The 18,739-nt window shown below is 45.5% G+C and overlaps 1 protein-coding gene across 6 annotated transcripts in view; it reads right to left on the reverse strand.

Annotated features, from left to right (window-relative positions):
• Positions 1 to 2,493: 2,493 nt before the first annotated feature.
• ARAP1 (ArfGAP with RhoGAP domain, ankyrin repeat and PH domain 1) overlaps positions 2,494 to 18,739 on the reverse strand; it is a 406,767-nt gene continuing 390,521 nt past the window's right edge. For all 6 annotated transcript variants that reach the window (XM_082244568.1, XM_082244572.1, XM_082244571.1 and 3 more), the window contains exons 33-34: positions 7,042 to 7,079; positions 2,494 to 2,754 (exon numbers count right to left, since the gene is read on the reverse strand). In XM_082244568.1, the coding sequence (XP_082100694.1) occupies positions 7,062 to 7,079 (18 nt within the window). In that variant the 3' untranslated portion in view covers positions 2,494 to 2,754; positions 7,042 to 7,061. The remainder of the gene's footprint in view (positions 2,755 to 7,041; positions 7,080 to 18,739) is intronic.

Consider the following 18,739-nt stretch of genomic DNA (forward strand, 5'->3'; position numbering starts at 1 on the left):
GAGACAGACACACATGAAGGTTAGCAGGATACCCCCACAAGGAACAGGAACACACAAAGGGGAGAGGGGCATCCCATAGAGGAAGGCATAGATACCCCATAGGCGACAGAAACACACAAAAGGTCAGTAAGATACCCTACAGGGGACAGGAACACACGAAGGTACCCACCTTTAGGTCCCATAAAGGACGGAACATAAAATGGTGGGTGGAACACCCCATAGGATATGGGAGCACACAAAGGTGGGTAGGACACCTCATAGGGGACAGGAACACACAAAGGTGGGTAGGAAAACCCATAGAGGACGGGAATGCACAAAGGTGGGCAGGACACCCGATAAGGGATGGGAATACACAAAGGTGGGCAGGACACCCCATAGAGGATAGGAACACACAAAGGTGGGCAGGACACCCCATACAGGATGGGAACACACAAAAGTGGGCAGGATACCCCATAGAGGATGGGAACACACAAAGGTGTGCAGGACACTCAACAGACGACGGAAAGACACAAAGGTGGACAGGACTCCCCATAGAGGACGGGAACACACAAAGGTGAACAGGACACCAGATAGGGAACAGAAACACACAAAGGTGGGCAGGACACCCGATAGGGAACAGGAACACACAAAGGTGGGCAGGACACCCAATAGGGGACAGGAACACACAAAGGTGGGCAGGACACCCAATAGGGGACGGGAACACACAAAGGTGGCCAGGACACCCGATAGGGAACAGGAACACACAAAGGTGGCCAGGACACCCAATAGGGGACAGGAACACACAAAAGGTGGGCAGGACACCCGATAGGGGACGGGAACACAAAGGTGGGCAGGACACCCAATAGGGGACGGGAACACACAAAGGTGGGCAGGACACCCAATAGGGGACGGGAACACACAAAGGTGGGCAGGACACCCGATAATGAACAGGAACACACAAAGGTGGGCAGGACACCCAATAGGGGACGGAAACACACAAAGGTGGGCAGGACACCCGATAAGGAACAGGAACACACAAAGGTGGGCAGGACACCCGATAGGGGAGGGGAACACACAAAGATGGGCAGAACTCCCCATAGAGGACGGGAACGCACAAAGGTGGGCAGGACATCCGATAGGGGAGGGGAACACACAAAGGTGGGCAGGGCATCCGATAGGGGAGGGGAACACACAAAGCTAAAACTAAAATATCAGTATTAGTTGTATTGTTCATTTTGAACTTTTATTTCTTTTTAAATAATGTAGACCTTAGGGATGCGCCACAAAATACACATTAAACACTTTTCTTTTATTAACAAATGAGAATTCAATAAAAACATCTAGATCCCAGATTGTCATCTAGTTTCTCTGTTAAATACAAACCAAAGTATCTTAGTATAAGATGTTACATGGCAGTAAGCAACCAGGAGGACACGCTAGGCCCAATGTCGTCATCCTGATTTTAGAACCAGAGAAGATCCAGAAGCTGATGGTCTTCATACCACTAGATATCAGTTTAATGATTTTTTGATGGATGGTCGGGCAATGCATCTCTTCAATTTGTGTCTGAAGTTGGTACCCATCTTAAATGTTACAGTTCTTCATGAAATGTCCAACAGACCATATCCTAAAAAAGAGGGTACCATGGTCTTGGAAACCAAAATGATGGCCTTTGGAAGTTCCTATAGAAGCTGTTCTACACACATCCAACTGGAAGGGAAGGCCCAGAACGCAATCAAGATAGAACTGTCCATGGAGTCTATAAAGATGCCTCAATAGGAGCTCAAGTCTGTAGCTGGGCCAACATAAGCCTGTGCTTTGACTTGTTTTCCCTAAATGATGGCTTTTGAGAAGTTCCTATAGAAGCTGTTCTACATACATCCAACTGGAAGGGAAGGCCCAGAACGCAATGAAGATACAACCGTCCATGGAATCTATAAAGATGCCTCAATAGGAGCTCAAGTCTGTAGCTGGGCCAACATGAGCTTGTGGTTTAACTTGTTTTCCCTAAATGATGGCCTTTGAGAAGTTCCTAGAGAAGCTGTTCTACACACATCCAACTGGAAGGGAAGGCCCAGAACGCAATGAAGATACAACTGTCCATGGAATCTATAAAGATGCCTCAATAGGAGCTCAAGTCTGTAGCTGGGCCAACATGAGCCTGTGGTTTGACTTGTTTTTCCCTAAAACCCTCCATGACCTCCACCAGAATATGAGAACCTTAATGGTGCGTGATGTAGAATAATCGTAGATGACGAATGGTCATGATAAGGATGATTCTTCATAATGAAACACAGACAATCATCAATTATTATGAAAAATAGGAAGAACTGTCAAACAGGCTTAAGGTGAGCCATTGTTCAACCATTTCTCAGCCCCTCGGAGTGAAAGGAGATACATGAAATGGTCATACTCACTGCATGCCAATGGGGGCACCATAATGCCATCAGTTGTAGCCCATTCAATAGACGTTTAATCAGCTGCATTTCCTAGTCTGTGTCTATTTTGTTAGTGCATTGAAAAAAACAAACCATAGAAATCTTGAAGGAAGAAAAGACTATCTACAAGGCATCAAGTTCCTCTATACACATCCCAAGTCTTGCAGGTTTGTCCGCAACGCAAGTCCAGTCGCAATCCGTTTGCTATGGCGATCTCACACATGTGCACACATGCAGTAGTCCAAAGTCCAGAATGGTCAACACGTCCCGGAGGCAGAGAAGACCTCCTACAAGGGGTTGGATCCTTGCAGCAGGGTATCTCCAACATAGTTCACACCTAAAAATAACAGAGAGTTTATATATTACTTTATTAACTCCTTGATGCCACCTCCAGAAGGCCCTTTTAACCACTTTACCCCCAGGCCTATTTCGGACACTTTTTGTTTACAAGGTAAAATCAGTATTTTTTCCCAGAAAACTACTTAGAACCCCCAAACATTATATATATATATTTTTTTTAGCAAAGCCTCTGGAGAATAAAATGGCGGTCATTGAAATATTTGTTGTCACGCGGTATTTGCGCAACTGTCTTTAAAATGCCATTTTTTGGGGAAAATTACGAAAAATCACATTTCACTGCATTTAAAAAATACTAAACAGTAAAGTTAGCCCAATTTTTTTTGTATATTGTGAAAGATGATGTCACGCCGAGTAAATAGATACCCAGTATGTTACGGTTTAAAATTGCGCGCACCCGTGGAATGCCGACAAACTATGGTCAATAGAAATCTCAATAGGCGACGCTTTAAAATTTTTTAACGGTTACCAGTTTAGAGTGAGAGTGTAGCTCTTTTTTTAAAATTATTGCTCACGCTCTGGTGATCGCGGCGATACCTCACATGTGTGGTTTGAACAGCGATTTCATTTGCGGCTCGACTTCCGTATTTGTTTTCTTTTGTGCGCGAGCTAACGGTGACGGTGGCGGCTAAATTATTATTTTTTTTTTTCCTATTTATTTTATTTTTTTTTTAACTTTATTACAGGTTTTTAAAAAAAAAAAAAAAAATCTGATCACTTTTATTGCTGTCACAAGCAATGTAAACATCCCTTGTGACACCAATATGCAGTGACAGGTACTCTTTATGGAGGGATCGAGGGTCTAAAAGACCTCAAACCCCTCCACTGCACTTTCATGTATTCAAAATGCCCGAAAACTGCATTTTTGCATACAGTCGTTTTTTAAATCTGCCGCCTTTTGCAGCAGAGTAACCCGGAAGTGACGTCATGGGCGCCGCCTCCGGGTTACGTCATCGGAGACCCGATCGAAGCCGCTCCCGGGTTAGATCGGGACTCCATCCAGTCGGCGGACGCGCCGGCTGGGTGCTCGGGTCTCCCGGTGGGACAGGAGGCCCGGGCAAAGTCACGGAAGGCGGCCATGGACCCACAGCTTTTCAGTCTGGGGGGTCAACAAAGCTTGTGTCTGGTGAGATGGAATCCAGCCCGCTAAACAATTAAATCGGGTCCCACCAAATGTTGGTTTTGGGGTGACTTTAGTGACCTTTGGACTTTACGTTCAAAAGAAGCAGAGAAATCCTTCAGATGATGGATAAAGGGTCCACTTCTAGAACAGAACAGAGGAGGGGCCTCTGAGACAAAAGGCCCCTCTCAATTGGTGGGACCCGATTTAATTGTTTAGTGGGCTGGATGCCATCTCACCAGACACAAGCTTGGTTGACCCCTCAGACTGAAAAGCTGCGGTTCCAATCTTTCTGGTGAGTGGGGATACAAGAAGGGAACTGTGGCACATGTTTTACATGAAGCACTTCAGCACCTCGTACTTTGGAGTTTGGAGCACTTTATACGATATTTTGAAAGACTTTTTAAATATTGTTATTTATGGCACATTTGTTGTTATGTGATTTATAATTTTTTTGTGTAAGCGCTGCAATATTGTGATTGTAGTTTTGGAGGTAATTGATCACCTCTGCGTTTTTTTATTTTTTTGTGCTATAAACAAAAAAAAAAAAAAAAAAGCGAAAATTTTGAAATAAATATATATATTACTTTCTGCTATAAAACACTTTAAATAAAAAGTGTAAAAAAAAAAAAAATCTTCATAAATTTAAGCCAATATGTAATCTGCTACATATTTTTGGTAAAAGAAAATCTCAATTGCGCAAAAAGTTATCGCGTCTACAAACTATGGGATATTTTTTTGGCATTTTTATTTATTTTTTCCCCATGAATGTTTTATTGAAACAAAATAATATTAAGCGCCGGTTCACATTACCGCGACGCTACTTGCAGGGGCGACCTCCGAGATCGCGGTGCGAGCAGCGCGCCGCGACTTCGGAGCGGCCGCCACGGACTTCATAAGTCTATGGCGGTCGCCTCCTGGTCGCCCCAAAGAAGCTCCGGACCCTTTTTCTAGGTCGGAGCGACTTGTGTCGCTCCTATTAGAACGGGTCCGCAGCTTCCCTATGGGAGGCGACCTGCGGCGACCTGTGAGGCGACCAGGTCGCCTCACAGGTCGCCCCAGTGTGAACCGGCACTTACAAAGATAATAGTCTTACCAATATTGACAGTTTGTCCTGTCCCCTATCTCTCCTATTTTGGTGATTGCTTTCTCTGAGGTTTATATTCAACCCAAGTAATAAATAGGTTTTATTTTACGCCTTTTTTTTTTTTTTTTTTTTGCTTTACCACAAAAAGTTCTCACCTATGATGCAATCATGTACCTAGAACTGAATCAAGATTGGAATTAATTATTTTATACTCCAGTTCGTTAAAAACTCAAATGTAACAATTAACTCGTGTGAGGTATTATTCCTACCTCTGGATTGACCATACATATGTGATATCTGTTAAATCCAGATATACTATTTGATATTCTCCAATCTTTGAGCATTGTTTTGTTGTTATTGTCTGTTCATGCACTTCTTAATTTTTCAATAAAACTTTTTTTTGGAGAAAAAAAAAAAAAAAAAAAGATAATGTCAGTGATATAACATTGTTTAACAGCAGATGCAATATATTTATTTATTTTTTTATTTTTTTTACTACTAATGGCAGTGATCAGCATTTTATAGCGGGACAGCGACATTGTGGCGAACAAATCGGACACCTGACACTTTTTTGGGGGACCAGTGACATTATTACAGGAATCAGTGCTAAAAATATGCACTGTTACTGTACTAATGATACTGGCAGGGAAGGGGTTAACACCAGGGGCGATCAAAGGGTTAAATTTGACCCTAGGGGGTGCTTTCTAACTGTGTAGGGGATGGTGTGAATGGGGGGGGGGGGAGACAGAGATCCGTGTTCCCGCTTAGCAGGAACACAAGATCTCTATATTCTCCCCTGACAGAACGGCGCTCTGGCTTGTTTACATAGGAAGACCGCCGTTCTGCCTCTGTCGGAAACGATCCCAGGTGGCCGGCGGACATGGGGATCTGCAAGACCAGCTGACTGCCTACCGCCCTGTCAAATCAGCACACGATCACGTCTCCGGCGGCATGCACATGCCCCCTAGTGGCTATTGCACGAAATGATGTGCAGGTACGTGATTTCGCGCAATAGAGCTGACCTGCCGCAGTAAATGTACGTTAGGCAGTCACCATGACATGTATGATATCCATTTACTGAGAGGAACATTTTCTTTTATACTTTACCAAACAATTTGGTTTTATTTTGTGTTTTAAAATTCATTAAATCGTAACTCCACTTTTGTTGAGAAAAAAAACCTTCCCCCCTCTGGGTGATCTCTGTACATTGCAGGGATTGTAACAAACTTTGTTGCAGATTCCAATCTTTTGTTATTCTGAAGAAATCAATGTTTGTTCCTCTGTGTTGACTGGGTCTAATGGGAGTGGTTTGATAATTATCAATCAGCTGTGCAGCTGCAGGGCACTAATGATGAAATCTGCTGGGCCAGCATCCCTTTAGACGTGTTCCTATTGGGAGTATCCCACCAGAAATTACATTTGTGTTGCAGGGGATGCCAGAAATCTGACTTGTATCTTAGTGCAGGTGAGCCAATCACACAAGCAGGAAATGGTGTTTCTGGGGGTGTGGTCAGTATACATTCTGTGTACAGAACACCTCCAGGCGGCCATATTGGATTGCATTTTCAGAAAATTACAACAGCTGCAGATTTAAAAGAAAAGGTCATTTTTAATAACATTCAGTTACAATATGATTTGTGTTGCAATTGTATACGCTATATTATTTTTTCTTTTATTTGCTATTTTATTTTTTCTCCACGAAAGTGGAATTACCCTTTATAGTGTATTTTCCTCCCCAAAACAATATTCTGAAAATATCGTGTGACATAAAAATTTGCAACACCGATCGTTTTATTCTCTAAGGCCTCTGCTTGAAAAAAAAAAAGTTTGGGGGTTGTAATTAATTTTCTTATAAAAAAAAAACCTGTATTTGATTTTTACATGTAGGAGAGGAATGTCAGAATTGGCCTGGGCTGGAAATGGTTAATGCTCAGGAGGTGGCACCACTTCTGTATCATGTGACCATTGTATTGGCTCCCACAGCAGTCACATGATTAAAAGCCCATCCCACTTGGGCTGGGAGAGTGCCATGGGCACATGTATGACAAAACAGACTTTACCTGGAGACCCTCCCCCACTCTCATACATTTCCCAGAAGCTGCAAATAACAAGAAACACAAAGTTAAAGATCAATGACAATAATAAAACCTTCCTGTTTTCATTACATACTTTATATTGGACCCGGTGATGTCATCACTGGGTCTCTGTGCTTATCTATGCAATGCAGGCAGATCATGGCTGGTAGGAGGGGCTAACAGGGTGCTTCCTGTAAACATCATAACAGCCTGCCTCAATATTCCTATCAAGAACCGTGAGACCTGATGCAAGCAGTGGGTAGGATCCTAATAGGATATATGCAAATGTTAAAATGACTTAATAGGTAAGTATCCGCCTGGAGGAGTGGGCGTTTCTAGGCAGACTGCATTTGCATAGTTAACGCCCACATGTGATGCTGACCCTCCATGATTGAAAGAACTGAAATCCAATGAATGAAAGGGGGGGCTAGGGAGGAAAAAAACTAGATGATGCTGGGTGTCCTCCAGACAGGACATGAGGCTGGGCTCTTATCTGATTTGCTGAAGGTTTCAATACACATTGTGAGAAGGGACATTCTTCCCACTGACCACCAATGTAAGGAACATTCTTCCCACTGACCACCAATGTAAGGGACATTCTTTCCACTGATCACCAATGTAAGGGACATTCTTCCCAATTTTGTTTATTAAAAGTCTTGCAATCAATAAGCATAAAATCAATATACATAAATAAATATATACATATTTACATGAAAAGGGGAAAAAAACATAGCAAATTCTGCTCTCAAATAAAGACTGCCTTTACAGCAAAAACAAAACTCACATCATGAAACATCATTACCGGGAAAAATAATCTTAATAAGACTCACACCACCACACCAGACATCAAACCTGCGAGGTCAAGAAACAAAACCACCCCCATTATGCATGCAGCCCTTCTTCAAAAATGAAGATATTAACCAACAAAAGCTAAGGGCTTGAAAGAAATAGCATAGGAAAAAAGCTTTTTACCCAGAGATGGACAGTTCACCAAAAGCAGGTCTGATATTCCTCCACGCCCTTATCCAGACCGCTCGAGGCTCCCTGCCCTTCTCAAGACCCCGAATCTTCCCAACCTCACCAAGAATATCGTACACCACCACCTCGACAGGGAGGACTTTCTTCCGCAGGGTAATCTGGCACCGTGCATTCCACGTGAAGTAACGGACAACTATACTAACTAGAAAAAGTGTATCCAAATCAAAATCCCAGCGAGTCGGGAATGCCCCGTACACCCACTCCGCATAACTCATGCGATAGAGAAAGGGGATGCCTAGAACCCTCCCCACCCTTTTATACACCTCTATGTTAAAGGGACACTGGAGCAAAAAGTGGTCCATAGACTCCACTTTACCAACACACTCCGCTCTAGGACAATCCCGATCATCCACAGGGCGATGCTTCAGGTTCCCTCTCACATAGAGCCTTCCATGGAAAGCGAGCCAGGCTTGATCCCTAAACTTCAAAGGGATTCTTCCTAAGTTAATTAAACGCAACCCCTCCCTCATTACGGGGCCTGGGCAATCCCTTAAGGTCAGCAACACACTGAAAGCAGAGCCCAAAATCCTCTTCTCCAGAAGCTTTCTGGGGAGGGACTTGATATCCCCCACTGTCACCTGCCACTACCTAAGTATTTTCAGACACGGGGCAACATAAGCCGGAAGCTTGCCATGTCGGACTCTCAGACTTTTCACTGGCCCGCCATCTTCCCAGCATCGCAGAAAAGGCCTAAACCAAGATTGAAAAATACCCACCCATCCCGGCGGGGTCTCTGCTAACATATTACCAAGATTATACTTTAAAAAAAGCAGAGAAAAGAAAACTATAGGGTTGACCATTCCTAGACCACCCTCCCGCCTGGACAGGTAAGTTACATTGCGTTTGATCAGGTTCAGCCTATTTCCCCATAACAGTTGGAAAAAGCAGCTGTACACCCTTGCATAGAGAGATTCCGGCAAGATACAGACAAAGCTGACATATAAAAAGATTGGGATCAGGTAAGTTTTAATCAAGTCAACCCTTTCCCTCAAGGAAAGTTTCCATTTCTTCCAGCTTGCCACCTTGGCATTGGCATTCAACAACCTGCTTTCCCAATTTCGATGACCATAGTCACCAGGACCAAATTTGATGCCCAACACTTTAATTTCCTGCTGGGGCTCTGGGAAGGCATCCGGAAGTTCGAAGCTTTCACCCTCCTCACCCATCCAGAAAACTTCACTCTTTTCATGATTGATTTTAGAGCCAGAAGCCTCAGTGTACTGCTCTATCACAGAGACCACCTCCTGCGCCTCCTCCATCCCAGAGATAATTACAGACACATCATCGGCATAGGCCACGACCTTCAAAGGCGGCACACCAGCAATGCCCAAAGGCACCCCACACAACGATCCACTCTCTAACCTTCTTATGAAGGGGTCGATTGCGAATACATATAGCAGGGGGCTCAAAGGACACCCCTGGCGCACACCAGAGCCAACCTCAAAAGGCCGTCCAACCCAACCATTAACAAGTGGGAAGCTCTCAGCCCCTTTATATAATGTTTTCAGCCAATCAATAAACCTCCCCTGCAGGCCGTATCTACCAAGTAGCAAATACAGGTACTCATGATTGACTCGATCAAAAGCCTTCGCCTGATCCAATGCCAGCAAGTACTTTCTCCATCCAGCAGCCCTGCATCGCTCCAAAGCCTCCCGGACAGTTAAAATTGCTGAAAAGGTACTTCTGCCCTGGACCGAGCAGTGCTGATGATTGGACAACAAATCGCCTGCTACTGACGACAAGCGCCAAAAAAGAATCTTCGCCAAGATCTTTCTATCAACATTGAGAAGACTGATGGGGCGCCAGTTCTCAATTATTGAGGGGTCTTTACCTTTTGACAGAGGAATCACAGCGGATTGCCTCATGGAGGGAGGGAGAGAACCCTCTTCTAAACAGCTGTTATAAACCTCCGCTAAAAAGGGAGCCAGAATGGACTTAAAACACTTGTAAGATTCAGCTGTCAACCCATCTGGCCCAGGCGACTTTTTGGTAGCCAGCTTCTCTATAGCACGAACTACCTCATCCGCTGAAATTGGTTCTGTCAAATCCATCAAAGGCAATGTATCATTTCCCAATCCTGGAGTAGAATCCAGAAAGCTTTCCATCCTGTCCCGATTAAGGTCCTTTCTTCCCAGAAGGTCTGCGTAATATGACCTGAAGATCTCCAGGATCCCTGATCTGGACTTCACCAGGGAACCCGTACTATCCCTCAGACCTATGACCGTCTTAACTGCTATGCCTTGCTTACAGTTCTGGTAAGGATCAGGCGAGTGATATTTCCCATAATCTCTCTCCAGAACCAAGGAGGCATGCCGGTCGTATTGACACTTCCTAAGAAGAAGCTTTACCTCCGAGATCTCCCCTGGATCTCCTCCATACGAGACAAGACGATCAAGCTTCCTCCGCAAATGCTGGTAGGCAATATACATACCAAGCTGCATCTTCTTACTTATGGCCTTGAAAAGTCCAATCGCCCTTTGTTTCACAAGCTCCCACCACTCTGACTTACTGCTGCAAAAGTCCAGAATAGAAACCTGTGCCTGAAAAAAATCCTCAAAGGATTGTCTTACCTCTACATCTTCCAGGAGAGCCGAATTCAGTTTCCAGGTACCCCTTCCCCTGGGTGGAGTGTCCGAGGCATTCAGAGTCACAGACAGCATACAGTGGTCAGAGAACTCCACCGCCCTCAACTCAGGAGCCGAGAAAGCAGAGTTCTCCTTTAAAAAAAACCTATCTATCCTACTCTGACTATTCCCTCTCTGAAACGTGAATCCCGTGCTGCCAGGGCAGTGCTTAATGTGCACATCTACCAGGCCTGCTTGTCTAACCATATCTCTAAGAAAAACGCTATCATAACCCAGCCTGTCTATGGAGACCCTCCTGTCTTCAGGCCTAATTATGGTGTTAAAGTCACCTCCAAAGACAACCTGCTGGGATGTAAAAAGGAAGGGCTTGATCTTTTGAAGAGGCATTTCCTGTCCCATTTTGACTGCGGTCCATAGATATTGATGAGGCGCAGGTCCTGCCCCCTAACAGAGACGTCTAAGACCATGCATCTCCCCATTTCTACCTCAATTATCCGCCGGCACGTTACCATATCGGTTTTAAAAAGAACCGCAACTCCGCTGCAAGGCTCAGCCGCAAGAGACCAAAAGGAGGGACCGCATCTCCACTCCCTTTTTGCTAGATGGACATTGGCCAAAGTATTGAGCCAGGTCTCTTGCAAAAATAAAATCTCAGCATCAAACTCACTGAGCAAAAATAAGGCAATATCACGAGCTCTTGCAGATTTCACGCTGGCGACATTAATGGTCGCCACCTTTATCAGAGCGGGCACTGCCATCAGGATGATTGGGGTAGTCGTTTCTTAACCTCCACCACACTCTCATCACCCGAAACAGCTCTCTTTACACTATGTGACTCCCCCTCATCCATAGATGATAAAGAAATAGATAAATCTGACACCAACTCCTCCCCTGATAAAAAAGAAAATGTGTTGCCAAGAGGAACCCCTCCTGGCTCTAACTGTAAGGAAGAAATGACCGCTTTACTGGTCTTCCTCTTCTTCTTTTTCTTCCTCTTTGTCCTCTCCCACCCCTCATCATCCGAATCCTCCACAACAGAGGGTGAGACATGGGACATGGACACCTCTCCCTCAACCCCATCGACCCCCCCACCATCCAGCACCCCTGCACCCTCTTGGCCGCGTTTGCAGTGTCGAGAGACAGGGACTGGAGGTGGAGTAGGCCGAGGGGGAAGATCCACTATACCCGCCCCCCCAGCAGCTTCCGCTAGTCTGGAGGATCTACGCACAGTAGATGTAGGAACAACCACAGGAGGGACAGACTCAGGGACCACATCACTAGGGGAAACAGAATCTGACACAACAGACACAGGAGGGACAGACTCAGGGACCACATCACTAGGGGAAACAGAATCTGACACAACAGACACAGGAGGGGCAACAGTTTCCTCCCTAACTTCAGCTGCTTCATCTTCTTTATCAAGCCTCTGCAGCTCAGTCTCCAATCCTGGCAAGTTATGCAGTGCCTCTGGGCACTGGCTATATGGATGACCCAGCTGCTGGCACAAATTGCACCGAATCTGGGTGCATTCTCTGGCCAAATGGCCTAAGTCCTGGCACAGTGAGCACTTCTTGTGGGTGCAGAACGATGCAAAGTGGCCTTTATGCCCACATTTATTGCACACCTTAGGCTGACCTTGGTAGAAAATGGTCAGCCTATCCCTATCCAGAAAGGCTGAGCAGGGAAGGTGCTGAACTACATTGCCCAGCACCCCCAATTTTAGTGACACTGTCCAGGCCCCTGTCCATATCCCATGCTCATCAAGGACCTTCCGCAGTGGAGTGAGGACCTCGCCATATCGGTGTAGCCATACTAATAAATCAGCCTCTGGTATGGATTCGTTACGCACCAAGATTGTCACTGATTTTATCAGAGGCTGCCTTGAAATCACCTTTGGCACCAAACCACTCCACTGCTGAAGGCCCTTGCACCTCCTATATCTCTCCCAGAAGAGATCCAAACTTTCAGGTTTTACAAACGATAAATCAAATTCATAACTCCCCACTGGGCAAATCAAAGCAAAAATATCGCAAGCTTTAAACCCCATTTCCAAAATCAACTCAGCCACCCTCCCCCCTACTGGTGGGGTTCCCTCCCCCTCCCACCTCAACTAAACCACAATCCTCCTCCTATACCCACTAACCAGCCCCCCACCAAACCTCCCTGAATTGTGACTATTAACAGAATTACCACCACCCACCCTGGTGCGACTCCCCAAAACTGAAGCATAGCTTCCAACATTCCTCCCAGCAGAAAATCCATCAGTTTGTTTTGAAACATCTGACACAGACTTAGCAGATAACGATTGCACAGATTCGGGATTGATCTGTACAATCGATGAACCTTTCCTCTGCTGAGCAGGAGGAGAAATGTAATTTTTATTTTTCCCAGCAATATTATCCCCTTCACCACCACCCACCACATCCAATGCTTTATGATTGTCATTTTGAATACTTGCTGGGATATTTGTTGTCTTCACAGCAGAATCCATAGTTGCTGCTGCACTGGTAAGAGTTTCAGCTGTCATCTTCTCTTCCACTAGGACAGGGTTTTCAGTTGTGGAAATGGCATTCTGTTTTAACACAGCAACAGGTGAAACATTGCAGGTAACTTCCATGGGTGCTTCTACTCCAATTGCAGCATCATGCTGATCCCCTCCCCCACCAGCAATTAGCTGGTCAATCAGCCCTGAAACACTGGGAAGCTCTGGTGAAAGCCATTTTGCTTTCAGAGGGACTACTGGTCTCATCAGGAGCAGCAAAATCCATGTCTGGGGTGTTAGATGCAGGTCCATCCATATTCCTCTGACGATCTCCTGACTCCTCTGTCAGGGATTTTCCCTGCATGTCTGCACTGGGTTTGTTCACAGCAGAATCTCCAATAGGTAGCTGTATGCAGAGCTCCTTCTCACCTGGGACACCATCCACTACAGCAGGTGGGGCAGAAATGTTGGATGGCAGCATGGTGTACTGGGATTTCTCCACCAATACTGTTTTTGCTGGCTTGTATCTCCTCTGCCCATCCTCAGGGATTTCTGATGGATCATCAGTAAATGCAAATTTGTCTGCTCTCAGGGGGGACTCCATCTGCTGGATAAAGGTCAGGGCTCCATGTTCACTCTCAACCCCCTGGCTGGTTGCCGCTGGCAATTCCCAGGCCTGACATGGGGGGAGAGGTGCAGAGGCAGATGGAGCCTGGTCATCCCTTACCTGAGGCTGCTGATCCACAGAACTTGCTGATGCTTGGCTGGCAAATCGCCTCTCATTGTCAAATTTTTCTTTAAACACTCCGCTTCTGTCTTTCAACTTTTCCAATAATAAAGATTGTTTCTTTACCTTATCTTCCAAATCCTGTAGCTCAGGCTTCATGGCTGTGCGATTTTTACTCCAGGCCTGGCAGTACTTGGCTCTGAAGGATTTATGTTCAGCCTTCAAAACTTTGTTTTTCTTCAGCTCTTCCAATTGTCCTAAAACGATTGATTATCTTCTGGCTGAAGACATCCGCATTCTCACCGGGGCCTGGACCCACAGACAGGTCCTCCACCTCCTCCTCACTAGGCCCCGTGTCATCAGGGGGATCCCTCCCAGGGCCTCCCCCAGGATCAGGCATTGTTCCTGGGCCAAGCTAGCAGGCAAGACTCAGGCTTGAAAAAGGCTGGTTCTCAGAGAGAGCTCCTTGGGTGTGTCCTCCTCCTTCTTCCCACTGACCGCCAATGTAAGGAGCATTCTTCCCACTGACCACCAATGTACGGGACATTCTTCTCACTGATCATCAAGGTAATGAGTTCTTCCCTCAATGACCAGCAATGTAAAGGATCCTTCTCCACAACCGCCAATCAACAGAGGACCTTTCAACTAACCACCAATGTAAGGGAGCCCTTTTCCCCTGCCCACTAATGTAAGAGTAATTTTTCCCAGTGACCACCAAGGTAAGATGCATTCTTTTATAACTGACCACCAGAGAAAGAATACAGTTTTCACAGCTCGCGTTTCTTTTCTGACCATTTTACTGTTTATTTAATTTCATTGTTACTATGGAAAATAATTTTGTCATATAGAGTTGCTGTCAAATACACCACATTCATTATTCCTTCATTTATTCTTGTCAGCTTACTATTCACACTAATGTACTTGGAGATGTAGATATAGTTATTATTAACAGGGGTTCCCCACGGCCTGAAAGTTATTTCAATGGTATAACAGACTGTTATACCATTGTGCCCCTCCAACCTTGTGGTAACAGTTTGAAGACCCTTTTCTGTTGCATCGTGATTGTGTGCCCCCCACCCCGGGTATAAAGCCAGCCCCATAAAGACATGGGTTTTGTGTGGAGGAACCTAAATGGCCTGCACACCCAACTTTACCGAACACCTTTGGGATGAATTGCCAATTATGAGCCAGATCTTCTCATCCTACATCACAAATGGCCACAAACCCCCAAAACCCAACCCTTCAAAATCTTGTGGAAAGCCTTCCCATAAGAGTGGAGGCTGTTATATCCTCAAGGAACTCCATAATAATGGCCATGGTTTTGGAAATGGGATGCCCACCTAGCTCACTGTCAGGAACTTGGGTGGCCTGCACACCTAACCCTACTGAACACCTTTGGGATGGATTGCCAATTATGAGCCAGGTCTTCTCATCCTACATCACAAATGGCCACAAATCCCCAAAACCCAACTCTTCAAAATCTTGTAGATAGACTTCCCAAAAGAGTGGAGGCTGAAATATTGACAAAGAACTTCATAATAATGGCCATGGTTTTGGAAATTGGATGGCCACCTAGCTCATTGTCAGGAACTTGAGTGGCCTCCACACCTAACCCTACTGAACACCTTTGGGATGGATTGCCAATTATGAGCCAGGTCTTCTCATCCTACATCACAAATGGCCACAAATTCCCAAAACCCAACCCTCCAAAATCTTGATGAAAGCCTTCCCATAAGAGTGGAGGCTGTTATATCCTCAAGGAACTCTATAATAATAGCTACTGGTTTTGTAATGGGATGGCCATCTACCTCATTGTCAGGAACTTCAGTGGCCTGCACACCAAACTCTACTGAACACCGTTCTCATCCCAGATCACAAATGGCCACAAATTCCCAAAACCCAACCCTCCAAAATCTTGTGGAAAGCCTTCCCAGAAGAGTGGAGGCTGTTGTATTCATAAGAAATGCCATTTTAATGGCCTTGTTTTTGGAAATGGGATGGCATCCTAGCTCACTGTCAGGAACTTGAGTGGCCTGCACACCTAGCCCTACTGAACACCTTTGGATAAAGTGCCAGTTATGATCCGGGTCTTCTCATTCTATATCTATAACAGCCACAAATTCCCAAAATCCAACCCACCAAAATCTTGTGAAAAACCTTCCCAGAAGAGTGGAGGCTGTTAAGGCCACAAGGAACTCCATATTAATGGCCATGGTTTGGAATGGGATGGCCACCTAACCTACCTCATTGTCAGGAACTTGAGTGGCCTTCACATCTAACCCTAAGGATTGCTTTAGGAATTAATTGAGGATTATGAGCCAGGTCTTCTCATCCTACATTACAAATGGTCACAAACTCCTAAAACCAAACCCTCCAAAATCTTGTGGAAAGCCCTCTCAGAAGAGTGGAGGCTGTTATAACCACAAAGAACTCTATGTTAATGGCCACTGTTTTGAAATGGGATGGCCACCTACCTTATTGTCAGGGACTTGAGTGGCCTGCACACCAAACCCTACTGAACAAGGAACTCCAAATGAATGGCCAATGTTTTGGAATGGGATGGCCACCTAGCTGATTGTCAGGTACTTGAGTAAGCCTGCGCACCCAACCCTACTTAACACCTTTGGCCACAAGGAACTCCAAATGAATGATCAATGTCTTGGAATGAGATGGCCACCTAGCTCATTGTCAGGAACTTGCGTGGCCTGCACACCAAACCCTACTGAACAAGGAACTCCAAATTAATGGCCAATGTTTTAGAGTGGGATGGCCACCTAGCTCATTGTCAGGTACTTGAGTGGCCTGCACACCCAACCCTACTGAACACCTTTGGCCACAAGGAACTCCAAATGAATGGTCAATGTTTTGGAATGGGATGGGCACCTAGCTCACTGTCACGTCTACACAAATGTTTTGGCCACACAGTGTATAAGTTGTAGACGAAGAACAGTACTCTGTGCATGGGGCTTATTTGTTCCCTTAGAGTTCCTCTTATTCCACCTCCTCTGTCCACACATATTTTGTATAATTGCTACCTGTAACGTAGCCCTGAACTTTGATAAGACTGAGCCGCTCTCTGACCGCGAATGACACCGCCTCTCTCGCTGTGACCCCTTTTAGCTGCGATTAGAGGGAATCTCATCCTGCTTTTGAAGTGATCAAAGAAAATGGAGATGAAATGAAGGCGATAGCGCTCTCTCCTCCTGTCTTCTACCCGCCAGACAGACAGGAACAGCGTATACTTATCTTCACATCGCCGCAACGGCTTGTCAATCACCACACTCCTATTCCTGAGACGTTTATCATCTGCATCCCACTGAACCCATCATAAAAAATAACTCCTATTAGACAGAGGTTTCTCTCTCTATCTCGGCTGAAGCTCCTTTTCAAGTAGTACGGTGCCTAAAGCATGAGACTGTCAGAGCTGCTGCATATGTAAAGCAAGCGAGGGGCTGTAGATGTGTGCCGCTCTCCCCTGCTACACAACTCTTCGCTCATTATACCTCTGTTTTTAATCTAATGCCTCGTTTCCACTGAGTGGTACGGTACGGTTGGGTTCAGTACGGTACGGTTGGGTTCAGTACGGTACGGTTGGGTTCAGTACGGTACGGTTGGGTTCAGTACGGTACGGTTCAGTTCAGTACGGTACGGTTTGGTTCAGTACGGTAAGGTTGGGTTCAGTACGGTACGGTTGGGTTCAGTACGGTGCGGTTTGGTTCAGTATGGTACGGTTCGGTTCAGTACGGTACGGTTCGGTTCAGTATGGTATGGTTTGGTTCAGTACGGTACGGTTCGGTTCAGTACGGTACGGTTCGGTTCAGTACGGTTCGGTTCAGTACGGTACGGTTCGGAGCGGTACACCTTGCGTTTCCACTGCCAATAGTACCCTTTCATGATAGACGTGGTGTAGCAGGAAAGCTGTGATAGACGATTCTCTGTCAACCAATCAAAGTTCTGCAAAATGTAGCTCCACCCTGTTGGTACGGTACTAATGTGCTTGGTACACCAACGAAAGGGTCCCAAAAAAGTGGTACGGTACGGTTCGGAATTAGGGTACCATTCACAATGGAAACGGCAAAAATAGCGTACCGTACCGAAACCGTACCGTACCGCTCAGTGGAAACGAGCCATTAATGTTGAAGGCACTTTAACCACTTCAGCTCCAGCATCTGCACACCTCTAATGGAGAAGAACAATTCTCACATTTCCGCTATGGTCCCACTGATTCGGTCATGACTTGGTCGTTACTTAGAACGGAACTTCACCCCGGCATTATTTGCCTCCCGCTGCCCCCCTCCTACACCGTCATCTTTAAACGTCCCCGTGCTGTAGGTCTGGAGGGACGCTGGGCCTTCTGGGTGGTGGAGGTGTTGGAGCTGGATTATGAGGACTATGCGGATGTTTGGGACTACCCTTTCACTCACCTGGTCTCTTTCAGGGACCGTTTGACCCAGTTCAAAATTCTACATAGATTCCATCTGACACCAACCAGATTACACAAGATATACCCATGTACACCGCTCTTTTTTTGTTTATAGCGCAGAAAATAAAAATCGCACAGGTGGTGAAATGCCACCAAAAGAAAGTTCTATTTGTGGGAAAAAAAGGACATCAATTTTATTTGGGTACAGCATCACACGACCGCGCAATTGTCATTTAAAGTAATGCAGTGCCGAATCGCAAAAAATGGCCTGGTCATTAAGGGGGAAAATCTTCCGGTCCAGAAGTGCTTAACTAAGAGTCAATCAGGAGTTACATAGGAACATATTACCCATTTTTTATACTGCTAGGGTTGTTTTAACTGACATGTTTTGCAGATCAAAGACCATCCTATGAATGAAACAGGGAGGA

The sequence above is a fragment of the Pelophylax lessonae genome (assembly GCF_965119305.1).
Source record: "Pelophylax lessonae genome assembly, chromosome: 2".
NCBI classification, from domain to species: Eukaryota; Metazoa; Chordata; class Amphibia; order Anura; family Ranidae; genus Pelophylax; species Pelophylax lessonae.